At 42.4% G+C, this 19,332-nt stretch overlaps 1 protein-coding gene across 1 annotated transcript in view; it reads right to left on the reverse strand.

Moving 5' to 3' along the window:
- Window positions 1-251: 251 nt before the first annotated feature.
- The window catches only part of OSBPL10 (oxysterol binding protein like 10), a 634,297-nt gene continuing 615,216 nt past the window's right edge, over window positions 252-19,332 (reverse strand). The window contains exon 12 of the mRNA XM_077491461.1: window positions 252-2,201. Within this exon, the coding sequence (XP_077347587.1) occupies window positions 2,157-2,201 (45 nt within the window). The 3' untranslated portion in view covers window positions 252-2,156. The remainder of the gene's footprint in view (window positions 2,202-19,332) is intronic.

Consider the following 19,332-nt stretch of genomic DNA (forward strand, 5'->3'; position numbering starts at 1 on the left):
TAAAAAATTACCTGTTTGGTTTGTGCCCTCAAGTCTACCAATGGTTTCAATAGCAAAAAGAAAGCCCAACAGAGGTATTAAACTTTTTCCACTTTATATAGAACAAAAAATTACCTGGATTTGGACTTACCAATTTATCACCGGATTGATCTCTATGGGAACTGAAGAGAAAAACCTATTGTGCATCTGTCATTATAACACCACAAATGCAACACAACTGCAAAATAAGAAAAAGATGCCAAAACTCCAAAAAGAAGGAACTTTCTCATTTTACTTCAAATTATGGAAGGACAAACATCAAAGTAAATACCAACAATGCAGAGACAATGAGATCCATTTCTCAAACTAACATAGAACACTAATTATCAAATACTAAAATATTTTAGACTAAAGAAAACCTGAGTAATTGAATTCTGTCAAAGGTGCATGTTCTGAAAGCAAGGCTTGAGGTTTTTGAAATTATAAAATAACAAATTTTCAAGATTTATTACCTACACTTGTTAGTTACCTACCCGATTGGATAGTAATTGGATAATCATTGTATTATCAACAGTCCTAATGTAAATGGTTATATTGCTTTATGACTCTTAAAAGTTTTTTATTTTTTCAGGGTAATCTTTGTTGAGCTGAGCCTTGATATGTGCCATTTGGTGGGCAGAGTTTTCTCCTAAGCATGGCATCGGGACAAGAACTGACACCACTCCCACTGCTCCCAAAAGCCAAAGTTATGGAGAGAGGAATTGAGAGGCTGTATGTGCATGTGCACTGATTGAAGTGCCCGACATGGCCAGAACTGTATGCATGCATAATGGCTCATCTTTTGGGAATTGACAATCTTTGGGGGGGGGTTCAGCCATTTGAATGAAGGCTGAATAGTGTTGTCAATCCAGGACATGAAACACGGTGATATTCTGGGAAATGGCAGGATCACCAGGTATTTTTCTTACAATAACTGGGGCTCTAAAAACGGTACATTTTGTCATTGTGCATGTAGTATGGGAATGCTGCAAAAAAATACAATTTTGCCTGGATAGACACTTCAAAAGGATAGCTCTCCTTTATTAAAAAAATATATTTGTGGGTAAGGGGCACCTGTAGATAAAAAAAACAAACTGTGCAACTTTGATCAAAGTTGAATAATGGCCTTGTCATATGTATGGGCTATTTATGTGCCTTCAGAAGCCTGGCTAAAAAGCTCCCAGAGATGGCATTCTTTATCCTGCATTGTTGCTAGGGCATTGCTAAGACACTCCCAACTGTTACTGATCGCCCTCACCATCATTGGAGTGAGCTCTTTCTCTAAATAAAACCCCTTTGCACGTTATCTCTTCCCTGATGTAGTAGATCTGAGCTCAGTGATGATTCAATAGCGAAGATCATGAACTGCACATGTGCGAGGGTTTAGAAGTTTGCACCTGTGAAGGGGGTGTTAGAGATAAGTAATAGCTGGGAGTGTTTTAGCAATGTCCTAGTGACAAGGCAGGACGAGTGGGTTGCCATCAGTCACTGTTTCAGTATTCAGGCAGCTGAAAAAGGAAGTACTCAGCCAAGCCTTTACAAGGGGCACATTGAGTGACTTTCTGGCAAAAGTCTTCATGGGATTAACTCAGACTGGAAGGGCTTGTCAAAAGCAAATGATGCTTGTCTAAATATGATGAAGTTATGGGTGGAGTAAATTAGGAGAGTTTATTAAGTCCTGTTATAGTCTAAGAGGTTGATAGAGAAATTAGTTTTGAACCCTGAGTCATAACAATAAGCTACAGATATCTACAAATGATCTTTGCAAAAAATTCAGCAATAACAATGTTTCTGTCCCTTTTTGTTGTTGAAATGTGACCATATGGTATATTAGACTGAAATGTAATTAGATGGTTACTTTGTTTCACCTAAAGAGTGGAACATATTTGGCAAAGAAATTTCCAAAGGGTTTATAAAAATCTTAATTATCTTATTTATAATTTGTGTATATACATATATTTATATCAATTTTGATACACAGAGTGCATACCTATATATATTTATATATGTACACATCAAGTGGAATATATAATGGCTTTTGAATACAGTGGTTAACATTGCAGCTGCAGAAATATATTATTCCTTGGCAGGATTTCTCTTAACATGGCAGGTTGCTAGGAGTACTTGAACCTTCGTAATCACTGTGCCTTCCATAGTGGGTTTGCATATACCCAGGCTTCACCCTAAAAAAAAAAGAAGAAAGAGGCACATGTTTAATAGCCAGTTTTATTGATATGTTATCACAACCACATTGTTTCTTTTCACTCTATAATGATCACTTTTTTTTTTTTTTTTTTTTACCTTTGACTTACAAGTCAAATCACTAAACACTTTTGGAAAAATGACATACAGATTTAGAGCCCTAGAGAAAGTATGTCTATCCAAAGTGAAAGTCATAATTGGAGATATTTGGTTGTGACAGAAGGCAATTTGTTTACCGAAGGACTGAAGAGTGTTACACAGATGAGTGTCTGCAGACAACATTGAAACATGGTGGAAGTCGCTTGCAGGTTTGGGGCTGCATTTCTGCACATGTAGTTATAGATTTGGTCAGAATGTATGGTCTCCTGGGTGCTGAAAGATACAGGAAGATACTCATCTATCATGCAGGAAAATAGGCTCAATTCACAAAGCTAAAAACTTCAGGAAATTCGTTTTAAAAATTAGTCACATAACTAAAAATAAAGATTCTTATCCTTGGGTAAAGCTTCCTGAATCGAGTCCAATGCCCCCATACATACAGTCTAATTAAGAAAGCTCTATCTTTAAGGGTCCGTTCACACAGGGGCAACACGACTTTCAACACGACTTGTGGAGGCAACTTGGACGCAACTTGGACACGACCTGAACACGACTCACAACACGACTTTAAGTCGCCCCAGGCCAGGCGACTTTTGCCGCGGCCAATCAGAGAATGAGCTCTCAAGAGGGAACTCCACGCCAAATTTATGAAAAAAAATTGGCGTGGGTTCCCCCTCCGAGAGCATACCAGGCCCTTAGGTCTGGTATGGATTCCAAGGGGAACTCCCTACGCCGAAAAAACGGCGTGGGGGTCCCCCCCAGATTCATACCAGACCCTTATCCGAGCACGCTACCCGGCTGGCCAGGAAAGGGGGTGGGGATGAGCTGAGCCGTACCAGGCCGCGTGCCCTCAACATGGGGGGGTGCCTTGGGGAAGGGGGGGCCGCGCGGCCCCCCCACCCCAAAGCACCTTGTCCCCATGTTGATGAGGACAAGGGCCTCTTCCCGACAACCCTGGCCGTTGGTTGTCGGGGTCTGCGGGCGGGGGGCTTATCGGAATCCGGGAGCCCCCTTTAATAAGGGGGCCCCCGGATACCGGCCCCCCACCCTATGTGAATGAGTATGGGGTACAATGTACCCCTACCCATTCACCTGTAAAATAAAAGTACCAAAAAAAACACAACACAGGGTTAAAATATTTTATTGCACAGCTCCGGGGGTCTTCCGTCTTCGGGGTTCTTCTCGCCGGACTCCTCTGCTATCTTCTTGTAGCTCTTTTGCTAGCGGAGGAGTCCGGCTTTCTTCCTCGCCGCCGGCCTCTTCTCCCGACTTTGGGGGTCTTGTCCCCCTCTTCGGTTCTTCTGCCGGGCCACCGCGCCTTCTTATAGTTTTTTTACAGGCGGTGGCCCGGTCTTCTGTCGCCGCCGCCGCCGTCGCCGCCGCCTTGCGTTCTTCTTCTTCTCCAGGAGATGTTGCCTCGACGCTCTCTCCGGCCGGAATGCCAGGGACGCGCTCCGCTGCCGCTTATATAGGGACAATGGGGCGGTGTCACATGGCTTTATGTCACATGGTTGGTCACATGGGTTGATGTCACATGGGGACTATGACATCACCATGTGACCAACCCATGTGACACCGCCCCATTGTCCCTATATAAGTGGCAGCGGAGCGCGTCCCTGGCAAGAAGAAGAAGAAGAAGAAGAACGGAAGGCGGCGGCGACGGCGACGGCGGCGACAGAAGACCGGGCCACCGCCTGTAAAAGAGCTATAAGAAGGCGCGGTGGCCTGGCAGAAGAACCGAAGAGGGGGACAAGACCCCCGAAGTCGGGAGAAGAGGCCGGCGGCGAGGAAGAAAGCCGGACTCCTCCGCTAGCAAAAGAGCTGCAAGAAGATAGCGGAGGAGTCCGGCGAGAAGACCCCCGAAGACGGAAGACCCCCGGAGCTGTGCAATAAAATATTTTAACCCTGTGTTGTGTTTTTTTTGGTACTTTTATTTTACAGGTGAATGGGTAGGGGTACATTGTACCCCATACTCATTCACATAGGGTGGGGGGCCGGTATCCGGGGGCCCCCTTATTAAAACAACCATCGGCCAGGGTTGTCGGGAAGAGGCCCTTGTCCTCATCAACATGGGCCCTTGTCCTCATCAACATGGGGACAAGGTGCTTTGGGGTGGGGGGGCCGCACGGCCCCCCCTTCCCCAAGGCACCCCCCATGTTGAGGGCACGCGGCCTGGTACGGCTCAGGAGGGGGGGCGCACGCTCGTCCCCACCCCCTTTCCTGGCTGGCCGGCCGGGTAGCGTGCTCGGATAAGGGTCTGGTATGAATCTGGGGGAGACCCCCACGCCGTTTTTTCGGCGTAGGGAGTTCCCCTTGGAATCCATACCAGACCTAAGGGCCTGGTATGCTCTCGGAGGGGGAACCCACGCCAATTTTTTTTCAGAAATTTGGCGTGGAGTGCCCTCTTGAGAGCTGATAATTCTGTCAGAGTCGCCTCCGTATAAACGGAGATCCGACTTGGAGGCGACCTCCATTGAAATCAATGTCGGATTCAAGTAGTACAGGAACCTTTTCTGAAGTCGGAGCGACTTCAGTAGTGTGCATTAAGACGGCTCTCATTCACTTACATTGCTTTTTAAATGTTGTCCGACCTGAGGCGACTAGGGGCGACCTGAAGTCGGATCGGAGTTGCCCCTGTGTGAACGGACTCTAATGAAGAGAAGGAGCCCTTGAAGAGAAACTATAGCCTATAGCCCACACAGTGACCTGATGTCAACATCACGGAGTCTGTCTGGGATTACATGAAGGGGGAAAAAAGAAAACAAAGCCTTTATCCATAGAAGAACTTTGGTAAGTTCTCCTAGATGTTTAGACAACATTATTGCGGCATTCCTTAAAATAGAAGTATGGGGTATAAAAAATAAATAAAAATAAAAACCTTATACTCATCTAGGTAGATCCAATGCAGCATCTGTCCCCCGCCGCCTTTGCACTGAGAACTGAGCAATAAAACCCTGCTGATCACTCAGTTCTCCCCTTTGTCAGTCACCGGCTCACTGCTCTGTCCCTCCAACACTCTCGGGAGCGCAGAGCTGGGGAGGGGAGGGAGCGACTGGTTCAGTCTCCCAGTGGCACAGCTGAGAGGCTGAGCCAGCTGCTGGTCCAGGCATCTGGGTAGATCTCAACTGTAAAGTCTGTATCTTTCTCCAGCCTGGACTGCTTGAATACAATCAACCAACAGGGGGCTTTAGCCCACTGTCAGCTGAAAATGGGTCACATGCATGCAGAACAGAGCAGAGAGGTAGGGCCAAATAAGCTTTAGCCATTCTTCTTCTTTAAAAACCTGTGCAAGTATACCTATGAGAACTGATGCTATTTTAAAGGCAACGGGAGGGTTCAAAGGGTAGACAAACAAAATATTGATTTGATTTTCTTTTGTCTCCACTTTTTACCCCTTTTAGGTTGTTAATTGATAGATTAATAATCATTGTATTATTTTTAAAGCATCCTCACTTTATAGAATTTTTATTTTTTATTATACAGTGTGTGTGTGTGTATATATATATATATATATATATATATATATATATATATATATATATATATACACATACATACACACAGCGTATACACACACACACTATATATACAGCGGGTGAAATAAGTAATGAACACATCACCATTTTTCTAGGTAAATATATTTCTAAAGGTTCTATTGACATGATATTTTCATCACATTTTGTTAACAACTCATGCAAGCCATACATACAAAGAAACAAAAAAAAATACGTTCAGAAATTAACCACTTGACAACTGGGCACTTAAATCCCCCCCCCCCTCCCCGCCCAGACCACATGTGTGGGACTTTTCCACAGCCTGGCCCAACATGCAGGGAGCACCATCAGGTGTTCTAGGAAATTACACATCTAACTTGTTGACTACCTATTACACTTTTGAAGGCCCTGGAGCACCAGGACAATGACATGTGACACTGACGTGGCACTGATGACAGATAGCACTGATACGTGGCACTGATGACACGTGGCACTGATGACAGATGGCACTAATATGTGGCACTGATGACAGATGGCACTTATACGTGGCACTAATATGTGGCACTGATGACACGTGACACTGATAACAGATGGCACTGATACCTGGCATTGACGACACATGACACTGATAACAGATGGCACGTGACACTGACAGGTGGCAATAATGACAGATGGCACTGATACGTGGCACTGATGACAGATGGCACATGACACTGATATGGCACTGATGACAGGTGGCAGTGGGGACAGATGGGCACTTTATTTTCGTTTTTTTCCCACTAACCGCTACATCTCTGACTAAGCCGTTCATCTCTCCCTCATCACACGCTGTCTCTGTATGAGGAGAAGAGCCGGCGATGAGAGATGATCTCATATGTTTACATATGAGATCATCTCTCATTGGACACGCCGATCCCACTGTAAATGGCCGCTGTGATTGGCCATTTACAGCGATCTGCGACTGGCTGTGTCCAAGGGACACGGCCAGCACAGAACTTCCCCGATGCGCGCTCACGGGAGCATTGCGGAAGTAAACAGGATGTCATCCAGGGACGCCCTCCAGGCAATTGGCGTCTGCGCTGTAGCCGTCTTTCGGCTATAGCGCGGGCGTGAAGTGGTTAAGTTAGGTGTAATAAAATGGAATGACAAAGTGAAAAAGTATTGAACACGCTGAAATTTAATACTTCGTACAAAATCCTTTGTTGATAATGACAGTGTCCTCTCCTGTATGGAGAAACTAGTTGCTCAGGTGTGCTTTTGGCCAATTCTTCCACACAGTCTTAAAATCTTGAATGTTCCATGGGCCTCTTCTATAAACTCTGATTTTTATTTCTTTAGTTCTTAGGTGATTGGCTGGACCATTCTAGCAGCTTTATTTTGTTTCTTTGAAACCAATTGAGAGTTTCCTTGGCTTTGTGTTGGGGATCATTGTCTTGCTGATATGTCCACCCTCATTTCATCTTCATCATCCTGGTACATGGCAGCAGATTTTTATCAAGAATGTCTTGGTACATTTTTCAATTCATCCTTTCCTCAATGATATGAAGTTTGCAAGTACTATATGCTGAAAAACAGTCCCACACCATGATGTTCCCACTATGTTGGTATGATGTTTTTGAGGTGATGTGCAGTGCCATTTGACCTCCAAAATGGTGCGTATTCTGGCATACAAATAGTAAAATCTTGGTTTCATCTGACCAGACTGTATTCTCCTGGTATTTCACAGGTTTGTCTAAATGTTGTGCACGTCTGGTGAGCGTGCATACAGGTCATGGTAGTTAAGTGCATTACTTATTATTTTCTTTGAAAAAATTGTACCTGCTAATTCCAAGTTTTTCTGAAGCTCTCCACAAGAGGTCCTTGGCTCTTGGACGTCTCTTCTGATATTTTTTTTCACTCCTCTGTCAGAAATATTGCAAAGAGTATATGGTTGTGGCCAGTTTATGGGGAAATTATGTTCTTTCCACTTCCAGATCATGACCCCAACAGTGTTCACTAGATCATTCAGAAGTTTAGAAATCCTTGTGTAACCAATGTCATAAGTATGTTTTGCAACAATAAAGTTCCAAAGGTCTTGAGAGAGCTCATTGCTTTTACCCATCATGAGATGTTTCTTGTGCGACACCTTGGTAATAAGACATCAGTTGAGACTGAACCAGCTGATAATTTGCACTGACAAGGGGCAGGATTTCTTTCTAATTACTGATAGATTACAAGTGATGTCTTTGGTTTCTATGCCTTTCTGAACCTCCCTTTCTTCATGTGTTCAATACCCTTTCCCTGTATCATTTCATTTTATTACACATAACTTCATTTCTGAGCTTATTTGTTTTGGCTTCTTCGTATGTATGGATTGCATGGGTTGTTAGCAGCATGTGGTGACAATTTCATGTCAATAGCACCTTTGGAAATATATTTACCTAGAAAAAGAGTGTATATTATGGACAGCACAGCTTCCGAACCACGTAACATAACACTCAGTGTATAAAGTGTTTTAGAGTATATAAAGCTTAACACTTTAAACACAATATGATTCACTATGTATTTGGCTATCTAACAATATGACAGCATATATCTGATTGGTTTCTATGTGCTGTACATGAGTTTTTCCTCTGCATTTTTTTCTTTCTTTTTTAAAGAAAGGCCACTTTTTGACAACTTTTTCCATTTTAAAAGTTTACACTTCAACATTCTTAATGTAAGATTATATTGATGAGCCTGATTCCACAACATGTTCTTTTTTTACAGTGCACTTTAACCCAAGATACAATTTTGTGGGATTCAATCAATAATGGTCAGAGAGTGAAAGGCTGGCTATAGAAAATTCATGAATAAATCACATATTGGTGTTCTTAGTAATATTTAATTTATTACTTGCCAACTACATACTGAAGAATGAAAGGATTCTTTCTGTAGTGACTTTACAGTGAGTGGATATTACCATTTATATTTTACCTAGAGCATCAATTGATTTCCTTTTGCAAACTTGGCTTAAGGGAACGCAGTAACTTAAAAATGGTATCTACATAGATACACTCATGCATGGTAACTGTGAGAAAAAATATTAATACTACTACTATAATACTAATAAATGCTACCCTTTTTACTAAATTTTGAACATGAAAAACAATTCCGGATGAATGTACGTTTCATGAGAGACAGCAATAATTGCTCTCCTGGTTATAAAATACCAAGGGTTATGCTTAATTGCAGTTGACCATTCATAATCAATAAGCCGTCCAGTAAAAAATCCTAATTTCCCCTATGCATTTTTTTTTATCTCACAAGATAAAACTTGCAACCATGATAGTGTCCTCTACCAGATGAAGCACATTGATGAGCCTTTACTGAGGCACGCTAAGAAGGAGAAGACAGGTATACAACCCCAATTGCAAAAAGTTGGGACGCTGTGTAAAATCTACATAGAAACAGAATGCAACGATTTTCAAATCTCATAAACCCATATCTTATTTACAACAGAAGACAGAAAACATGTCAAATGTTTAAACTGAAGGCATGTGCCATCTTAAGAAAAAAAAAGTAATTTTTAAAATTGATGGCAGCAACACATCTCAAAAAAGTTGAGACAGGGCAACAAAAAGCTGGCAAAGTGGTACTAACAGGGAAGACCTAGAAGAACAGTTTGCAACTAATTAGGTTACTTGGCAAACGGTCAGTAACATGATTGGGTATACTGTAAAAAGAACATCCTACGAGAGTCAGAATGCATCAGAAGTAAAGATGGCCAGAGGTTCAAATTTTTAACTGCGTCTAAAAATTGTCAGACATTTCAGAATAATGTTCTTTAACGTCAAATTGAAAAAAAAAATGAATTCATCATCTGCAGTACAATATCATCAAAGGACCCAGAGAATCTGGAGAAATCTCTGTGCGCAAGGGGCAAGGCAAAAACAGCACTGGATCTTTGGGTCCTTGGCGCTGCATTAAAAATAGGCATTATTCTGTTAAGGAAATGACCGCATGGGCTCAGAAATACTTCCAAAAATGACTGTCTGAACAGTTTGCTGTGCTATCCAAAAATACAAGTTAAAGTTCTATCACGCAAAGAAGAAGCCATATATGAACATGATTCAGAAACACTGCTGTCTTATCTGGGCCAAAGCACATTTAAAATAGTCTGCTGCAAAGTGAAAAACTGTTTTGTGGTCAGAGGAATCAAAAATGTGACATTCTTTTTGGCAACGATGGGCCCTGTATCCTCTAGACTAAAGAGGAGAGGGACCTTCCGGCTTCTTATGCTATGTACACACGATCAGACTATCCAACGGACCAGAGTCCGCCGGACAATCCGCCCATGTGTGGGGCTCCGGCGGACTTTTGCTTTCAAGTAAACAATATATAAAGTGTAGCGCTACAAAGAGAAATAACAATACGTGAATCTGTGCAATAATTGAACTTATACGTAAAAAACTCTGCATCTGCAGTGCCCACATCGCTGCGGGCTGCATCTGCAGTGCCCACATCGCTGCTCACCGAAATGTAACCCCTCAATTCCCTGCCAATACTCTGCAATACCCAATACCCTGCCAATACTCTGCAATACCTGTCAATACCCGCCAATACTCTGCAATACCCTGCCAATACTCTGCAATACCCAACACCCTGCCGTTACTATGCAATACCCTGCCAATACTCTGCAATACCCTGCCAATACTCTGCAATACCCAATACCCTGCCAATACTCTGCAATACCCTGCCAATACTCTGCAATACCCTGCCAATACTCTGCAATACCCTGCCAATACTCTGCAATACCCAATACCCTGCCAATACTCTGCAATACCCTGCCAATACTCTGCAATACCCTGCCAATACTCTGCAATACCCTGCCAATACTCTGCAATACCCAATAACCTGCCAATACTCTGCAATACCCAATATCCTGCCAATACTCTGCAATACCCTGCCAATACTCTGCAATTCCCTGCCAATACTCTGCAATATCCAATACCCTGCCAATACTCTGCAATACCCAACACCCTGCCGTTACTATGCAATACCCTGCTAATACTCTGCAATACCCAATACCCTGCCAATACTCTGCAATACCCAATATCCTGCCAATTCTCTGCAATACCCAATATCCTGCCAATACTCTGCAATACCCTGCCAATACTCTGCAATACCCAATACCCTGCCAATACTCTGCAATATCCTGCAATACCCTGCCAATACGCTACAATACCCTGCCATTTTTTATTTTTTTATTTCAGTCTACCCAGCCTAGAGGTGAGATATGGGGTCTTATTGACCCCATATCTCACTGTAAAGAGGACCTGTCATGCCACATTACTATTACAAGGAATGTTTATGTTCCTTGTAATAGGAATAAAAGTGATTAAAAAAATGTATTTTTGAGGAAAAAAATGTCAAACTAAAATAAATAAAGTAAAATGAACAATAAAAAAGAAAAAAAAATGTAAAGCGCCCCTGTCCCCATGTGCTCGCATGCAGAAGTGAACGCATACGTAAGTCCCACCCACATATGAAAACGGTGTTCAAACTACACATGTGAGGTATCGCTGTGAGAGCAATAATTTTGGCCCTAGACCTTCTCTGTAACTCAAAAAAACTGTAAAAAAATTGAAAGCGTCGCCTATGGGGATTTTTAAGTAGCGACGTTTGGCGCCATTCCACGAGCGTGTGCAATTTTGAAGGGTGACATGTTAGGTATCTATTTACTCAGCGTAACTTCATCTTTCACATTATGCAAAAACATTGGGCTAACTTTACTGTTTTGTTTTTTTTTAAAGCACAAAACTGTTTTTTTTTAAACGCGTTCGAAAAATTGCTGCGCAAATACCGTGCGTGATAAAAATCAACAACCCCCATTGCATTCTCTAGGGTCTTTGCTAAAAAACATATATAATGTTTTGGGGTTCTATGTAATTTTCTAGCAAATAAATGATGATTTTTACATGTAGGGGAGAAATGTCAGAATTGTCCTGGGTGCTCCAGAACGGCTGATAGTGCTCCCTGCATGTTGGGCCTCTGTATGTGGCCACACTGTGTAAAAGTCTCACACATGTGGTATCGCCCATACTCTGGAGTAATAGCAGAATGTTTTTTGGGGTGTAATTTGTGGTATGCGTATGCTGTGTGTGAGAAATAACCTGATAATATGACAATTTTGTGAAAAAAAAAGGAAAAAAAATATTGATTTTACAAAGAATTGTAGGAAAAAATGACAACTTCAAAAACCTCACCATGCCTCTTACTAAATACCCTGGAATGTCTTCTTTCCAAAAAGGGGTCATTTGGGGGGTATTTGTACTTTTCTGGCATGTTAGGGTCTCAAGAATTGAAATAGGCCATCAGTACTTCAGGTGTGATCAATTTTCAGATATTGGCACCATAGCTTGTGGACTCTATAACTTTCACAAAGACCAAATATCATCCACCAATTTGTACTTCTTTTTTACCAACGTAGTAGTATAAATTTTGGCCAAAATTTAAGAAAAATTACTAATCTGCTAAATTTTATAACAGAAACAAAGAAAAATTCATTTTTTTTTTACAGAATTTTCGGTCTTTTTTCTTTTATAGCACAAAAAATAAAAAACTGAGCGGTGATTAAATACCACCAAAAGAAAGCTTTATTTGTGTCAAAAAAAAGGACAAAAATTCCATATAGGTCCAGTGTTGCATGACTGAGTAATTGTCATTCAAAATGCGAGAGCACCGAAAGCTGAAAATTGGTCTGGTTATTAAGGGTGTTTAAGTGCCCAGTGGTCAAGTGGTTAATGTGCTTCTTCTTGAGCCACTCCTTTGTTGCCTTGGCCATGTGTTTTGGGTCATTGTCATGCTGGAATACCCATCCACGACCCATTTTTAATGCCCTGGCTGAGGGAAGGAGGTTCTCTCCCAAAATTTGATTGTACATGGCCCTGTCCATCGTCCCTTTGATGTTGTGACATTGTCCTGTCCCCTTAGCAGAGGAAACTTCCCCCCTTCCCCCAGCAATAATGTTTCTACCTCCATGTTTGACAGTGGGGATGGTGTTCTTGGGGTCATAGGCAGCATTCCTCCACCTCCAAACACGGGAAGTTGAATTGATGCCAAAGAGCTTGATTTTGGTCTCATCTGTCAACACTTTCACCCCGTTCTCCTCTGAATCATTCAGATGTTCAATAGCAATCTTCAGACGGACCTGTACATGCATTTGTATGCAGTTTCTTGAGCAGGGGGACCTTGTGGGCACTGCAGGATTTCAGTCCTTCACAGTTTAGTGTTACCAATTGTTTTCTTGGCAACTATGGTCCTAGCTGCCTTGAGATCATTTATCAGTCTTCCGTGTAGTTCTAGGATGATTCCTCATCATTCCTACGATCATTGAAATGGCACGAGGCGAGACCTTGCATGGAGCCCCTGACCAAGGGAGATTGACAGTTCTTTTGTGTTTCTTCCATTTGCGAACAATCGCACCATTGTCACACTCTCACCAAGCTGCTGGGCGATGGTCTTGTAGCCCATTCCAGCCTTATGTAGGTCTATCATCTTGTCCCGACATCCTAGGATGGCTCTTTGGTCTAGGCCTTGGAGAGATTGGAATCTGATTGCGGAGTGAGGACTTCAGCTCCCAGCCCCCTGCTCCTAAAACTAAAGAGAAATCCTTTCTTCTGTAGAGTTGTTCTGAAAACACACAGAAGAAATGGCTGCAGATACACAGCTACAACTTATGTAGTACCATTACCGCTTTTACTCTGCGTAATTTCATCTTTCACATTATGCAAAAATTGGGCTAACTTTACAGTTTATTTTTTTTTTACAGCACAAAATTGTTTTTTTTTCCAAAAAAAAGCATTCAAAAAATTGCTGCGCAAATACCGTGTGAGATAAAAAGTTGCAACGACCACCATTGTATTCTCCAGGGTGTTTGCTAAACAAAACATATATAATGTTTTGGGATTGTATGTAATTTTCTAGCAAATAAATGATGATTTTTATATGTAGGAGAGAAATGTCAGAATTGTCCTGGGTGCTCCAGAACGCCTGATGGTGCTCCCTGCATGTTGGGCCTCTGTATGTGGCCACACTGTGTAAAAGTCTCACACATGTGGTATCACCATACTCGGGAGTAATAGCAGAATGTGTTTTGGGGTGTAATTTGTGGTATGCATATGCTGTGTGTGAGAAATAAACTGATAATATGACAATTATGTGAAAAAAAAAAGTAAAAAAAAAAATCCCAGAATTGTGGGAAAAATATGACAAAACTTCAAAAAACTCATCATGCCTCTTACTAAATACCTTGGAATGTCTTCTTTCCAAAAAGGGGTCATTTGGGGGGTATTTGTACTTTTCTGGCATGTTAGGGTCTTTATCAATTTTCAGATATTGGCACCATAGCTTGTGGACTTTATAACTTTCACAAAAACCAAATAATATCCACCAATTTTTACTTATTTTTACCAAAGATATGTAGTAGTATAAATTTTGGCCAAAAATTACAAAGAAAAATTACTAATCTGCTAAATTTTATAACAGAAACGAAGAAAAATTATTTTTTTTTACAGAATTTTCTGTCTTTTTTCTTTTATAGCACAAAAAATAAAAAACCCAGCGGTGATTAAATACCACCAAAAGAAAGCTCTATTTGTGTGAAAAAAAGGACAACAATTTCATATGGGTACAGTGTTGCATAACTGAGTAATTGTCATTCAAAATGTGAGAGCACCGAAAGCTGAAAATTGGTCTGGTTATTAAGGGTGTTTAAGTGCCCAGTGGTCAAGTGGTTAATATATGTGCATCAATAAGTGAGTAAAGAATGTGTATAGAATGACACATGAAAGATAAACTAATAATTGGTTTCCAAAAGTCCGACGGTCTTAGAAAGAAGTTTTGACTTAAAATTGTCCGCGGACTTGGCAGTCCGGAAGACAATCCGGCCGTCTGTGTGCTAGTCCGCCAGACTTTTGAAATGAACGGACTTACCCACACACGGAGTAAAGTCCATTCATTTTGAACGCGGCTCCAGGTAGACGGGACTAGCGCAGGAAGTCAATGTCGCTGCCTCCTACTTTTTTTCACCAGGTTAATGGGTAGGGGTACATGGTACCCCAATACTCATTCACATAGTGTGGGGGCTGGTATCTGGGGGCTCCCTTATTAAAGGGGGCTCCCAGATTGCGATAAGCCCCCCGCCTGCAGACCTCGACAACCAATGGCCAGGGTTGTTGGGAAGAGGCCCTTGTCCTCATCAACATGGGGACAAGGTGCTATGGGGTGGGAGGGCCGCAGGGCCGCCCTTCCCCAAAGCACCACCCATCTTGAGGGCATGTGGCATGGTACGGCTCAGGAGGGGGGCGCTCGTTCGTCCCCACCCCCTTTCCTGACCGGCCAGGCTATGTGCTCGGATAAGGGTCTGATATGGACTTGGGGGGTACCCCCACGCAGTTTTTTCAGCGTAGGGCTTCCCCTTTAATTTCATACCAGGTGACGGGCCAGCGAGTTGTCAATCTCGCCAATGGAGGCGGCGACATTGACTTCCTGCTGTAGTCCCATCTACCTGGAGCCATGTTCAAAATTAACAGACTTGACTCCATGTGTGGGCAAGTCGGTTCATCTCAAAAGTCCGGCGGACTCCCGCCATAGTCTGGCGGATTATTCGCCGGACCTAGTCCGCTGGAAACGTGGGGTCACGTGTGGGCAGGTCCGCTCGTTTGGAAAGTCTGGCAGACCTCCTCTGCAAAGTCCGGCGGTTTGTCTGCTGGATAGTCCGATCGTGTGTACACGGCATTAACAACACTTGGATCAAAAGCCTGCATCTTGGATAGTATGGGGGGGGGGGTGTAGCTGCCACATCTGGAAAGGCACCATCAATGCTGAAAGATTTATCTAGATTTTAGAGCAGCATATGCTCCCATCCAGATGTCTTTTTCAGGAAAGGCCTTGCATACTTCAGCAGGACGATTCTAAACTGCATACTGTATCTATAACAACAGCATGGCTTTGTAGTAGAAGAGTCCAGGTGCTTAACCACTTCCGTCTGGCCTATAGCAGAATGTTGGTCGGGTGGTGGTTTAGTTATCCTGACTGGGCGTCATATGACATCCTTCAGGATAACAGCCGCCGCGCACCCGTGGGGGGGCGTGCATCGGGGCGATCGGTGGTGCGGTGTGTCAGTCTGACAAAACGCTACACCGATCTCGGTAAAGAACCTTCGGTGGAGACTCCTTACCACATGATCAGCTGTGTCCAATCACTGCTGATCATGATGTAAACAGGAAAAGCCGTTGATTGGCTTTTCCTCACTCGCATCTGACAGACACGAGTAGAGGAGAGACGATTGGCGGCTCTCCTGACAGGGGAGTCTGCATTGATTGTTTATCAGCGCAGCCTCCCCTCAGATGCCCACACTAGACCACCAGGGAAGCCCCCAGGATGTGGATGGCCAGGTACATCCCCCATGGCCATCCACATGTGAAAAAATATGCCCAAAACATGCCAATCAGTGCCCACAACTGGGCACTGACTGGCACCTCTGTGGCACATTACAAAACAGGGATGCCCAGCAATGCCACCCATCAGTGTCATCAGTGCCACCCAGTGCCACCTATCAGTGCCCACCTATTAGTGCCCATCTGTGCCACCTATCAGTGCCACCCATAAGTACCCAGCAGCGCCGCTTACGAATGTCCATCAGTGTCCAGTGCCACCTATGAGTGCCCATCAGTGCCACCTATCATTGCCGCCTATCAGTGCAGCCATGTCAGTCCCCATCATTGAAGAAGAAAATGTACTTATTTACAAAAAATGTAACTTAAACAAAGAAAAACGTTTTTTTTTTCAAAATTTTCTGTGGTTTTTTATTTGTTGCGCAAAAAATAAAAAACACAGAGGTGATCAAATACCACCAAAATAAAGCTCTAATTGTGGGAACAAAATTATAAAAAATGTGTTTGGGTACCGCGCAATTGTCAATCAAATTGCGACAGCGCTGAAAGCTGAAAATTGGCTTGGAAAGGAAGGTGTCTAAGGAAGGTTCTATATTTTCTATTATGAATAAAATTTGTTTTTTTGAGATTTTGAAATCATTGCATTCTGTTTTTATGTAGATTTTACACAGCGTCATAACTTTTTTGGAATTGGGGTTGTACAATGGGGCCTGCAGTTCGACTCGAACATTGGGTGTTTGTTTGCTCGCAAACAAACCAAGCATATGGGACATTCGTGGGGAATTCGACAGCCGCAGAACGCCCCATAATGCACTGCAATATCACACAGCATTTACGTTTGATGATTGACCAAAGCATGCACCTGACCTGCATGCTTTGGCTAATCACAGCGCGCTCTGCTGCAAGGGCCATAATTGGTCAAAAGCAGGGTGCCTTTGGCCAATCATGGCTCAGGGGGACTAAGTTCATGCCCCAAACTATATAAGGCTGCTTACATAGCAGCCGTGTATAGTGTGTGGACGGAGATGCATTGAGCTAGATTAGGCAGGAAGGTTAGTTAGTGGCATGCAAGCAGTGTATTTAATATATTTACAGTTGTTCTCATAAATTACATACCCTAGCAGAATTTATGATTTCATTTTTCAGAGAATATGAATAATAACACAAAAACTTTTTTCCACTCATGGTTACTGTTTGGCTGAAGCCATTTATTATTAATTAACTGTTTTTACTCTTTTCAAATCATAATGGCAACAGAAACCCAAAATGATCCTGATCAAAAGTTTACACCCCAGTTTTTTTTTCAATTTTTTTTTTTTTTAGTTTAAGTATTTTTATTTCATTTTCCACATTTACAAAAGACAATAAAAAATTTCTTGTACATACTCTTACAAATCACTTTATATAACATTCATAATGATATTCAATATTTATATAAAAACAAGAAGAAAAAGGGTTTACACATTGGGTACCCGACTGGATCGATCCTTAATATACCTCTATAGTGAGAGAGACAAGTTTTCTACACCCCTGTGACCTAAATTATCACCTTATCAATCCTATCTTGACCTTACTATTTCCTCTTCCCCGTGACTATTTTTCTTAATTTCAATATGTAATATGTGAAAGGTGGGGATTCCTCTCCCTCTATCCCCACTCCCTTCTTCCATAAATGTATGTGACTATTATCTTAAAAAATAAATAAATAAAAGAGAGAAATATCCCATATTGGGAAGAAGTGCTGGGCCTAATTAAAGAGATTGATGGGACAGAAATAGAACTGGATCCCTGGAAATGCCTGTTTCATGCGACCGGGGGCCCTAGGGAAAAATACAGGGCAGCACTTACTCCATTCTTTCTGAATGCAGCGAAAGCATTAATCCTGAGATATTGGAAAGTAAAGGAAATACCAGGGATAGGGGAGTGATTTAGAGAAATAGATAGAATGAGGACTATGGAAGAATTAATACATCTTCAAAAGGGAGTAGGAACAAGATTTCAGGATACTTGGAAGAATTGGTTGGAATTTAGAAAGTCCCCGACTTATTTGGGAATTATGGGGGATGGAGGGCGCGCCTAGGGGTTTGTTGTTGGACGCTTATACTCCATTACCCATGTTTTTTGGGGGGTTGGGGATGGGGGGCAGGGAAAGTGGAGGGGGGAAGTTCCGACACCCTAGTTCTTAATACCATGTATTGCCCTCTTTAACATCAATGACAGCTTCAAATCTTTTGTCATATTCGAGGATGAGGCTCCTTATCTTCTCTGATGGTAAAGCTGCCCATTCCTCTTGGCAAAAAGCCTGCAGTTCCTGTAAATTCTTGGGCTGTCTTGCATGAACTGCACATTTCACATCTCCCCAGAGTGGCTCAATGATATTGAGGTCAGGATACTGAGATAGCCACTCCTGAACCTTAAATTTATTCTGCTGTAGCCAATGACAGGACGACTTGGTCTTGTGTTTTGGATCATTGTCATGCTGGAATTTCCAAGTACGTTATATATGCACAGCTTCCTGGCTGATGAATGCAAATGTTCCTCAAGTATTATTTGATAACATATGCATTCATCTTGCCCACCAAATTTCCTGTGCCTCTGTAGCTCACATAGCCCTAAAAACATCAGCGATCCACCTCTGTACCTTTCATCATAGGCCTTGTTGACTCCTCTCCAAATGTAACGTTTATGGCTGTGGCCTAAAAGCTAAATTTTGGTCTCATCACTCCAAATGACTTTGTGCCAGAAGGTTTGAGGCTCGTTTCTGTGCTGTTCGGCGTATTTTATGCGGGATACTTTGTGGCATTTGTGTAGTAATGGCTTTCTTCTGGTGACTCGACCATGCAGCCCATCTTTCTTCAAGTGCCTCCTTATAGTGCATCTTGAAACAGCCACACCACATGCTTTCAGAGATTCCTGTATTTCATCTGAAGTTATTTGTGGGTTTTTCTTTGCATCCCAAACTATTTTCCTGGCAGTTGTGGCTGAAATCCTAGTTGGTCTACTTGACCATTTTTTGGTTTCAACAGAACCCCTCATTTTCTACTTCTTGATTAGAGTTTGAACACTGCTGATTGGCATTCTCAATTTCTTGGACATCTTTT

This window comes from Lithobates pipiens, unplaced genomic scaffold, assembly GCF_037356315.1.
Source record: "Lithobates pipiens isolate NorthernLeopardFrog02 unplaced genomic scaffold, aLitPip1_a1.2 Scaffold_19, whole genome shotgun sequence".
Taxonomy (NCBI): Eukaryota; Metazoa; Chordata; class Amphibia; order Anura; family Ranidae; genus Lithobates; species Lithobates pipiens.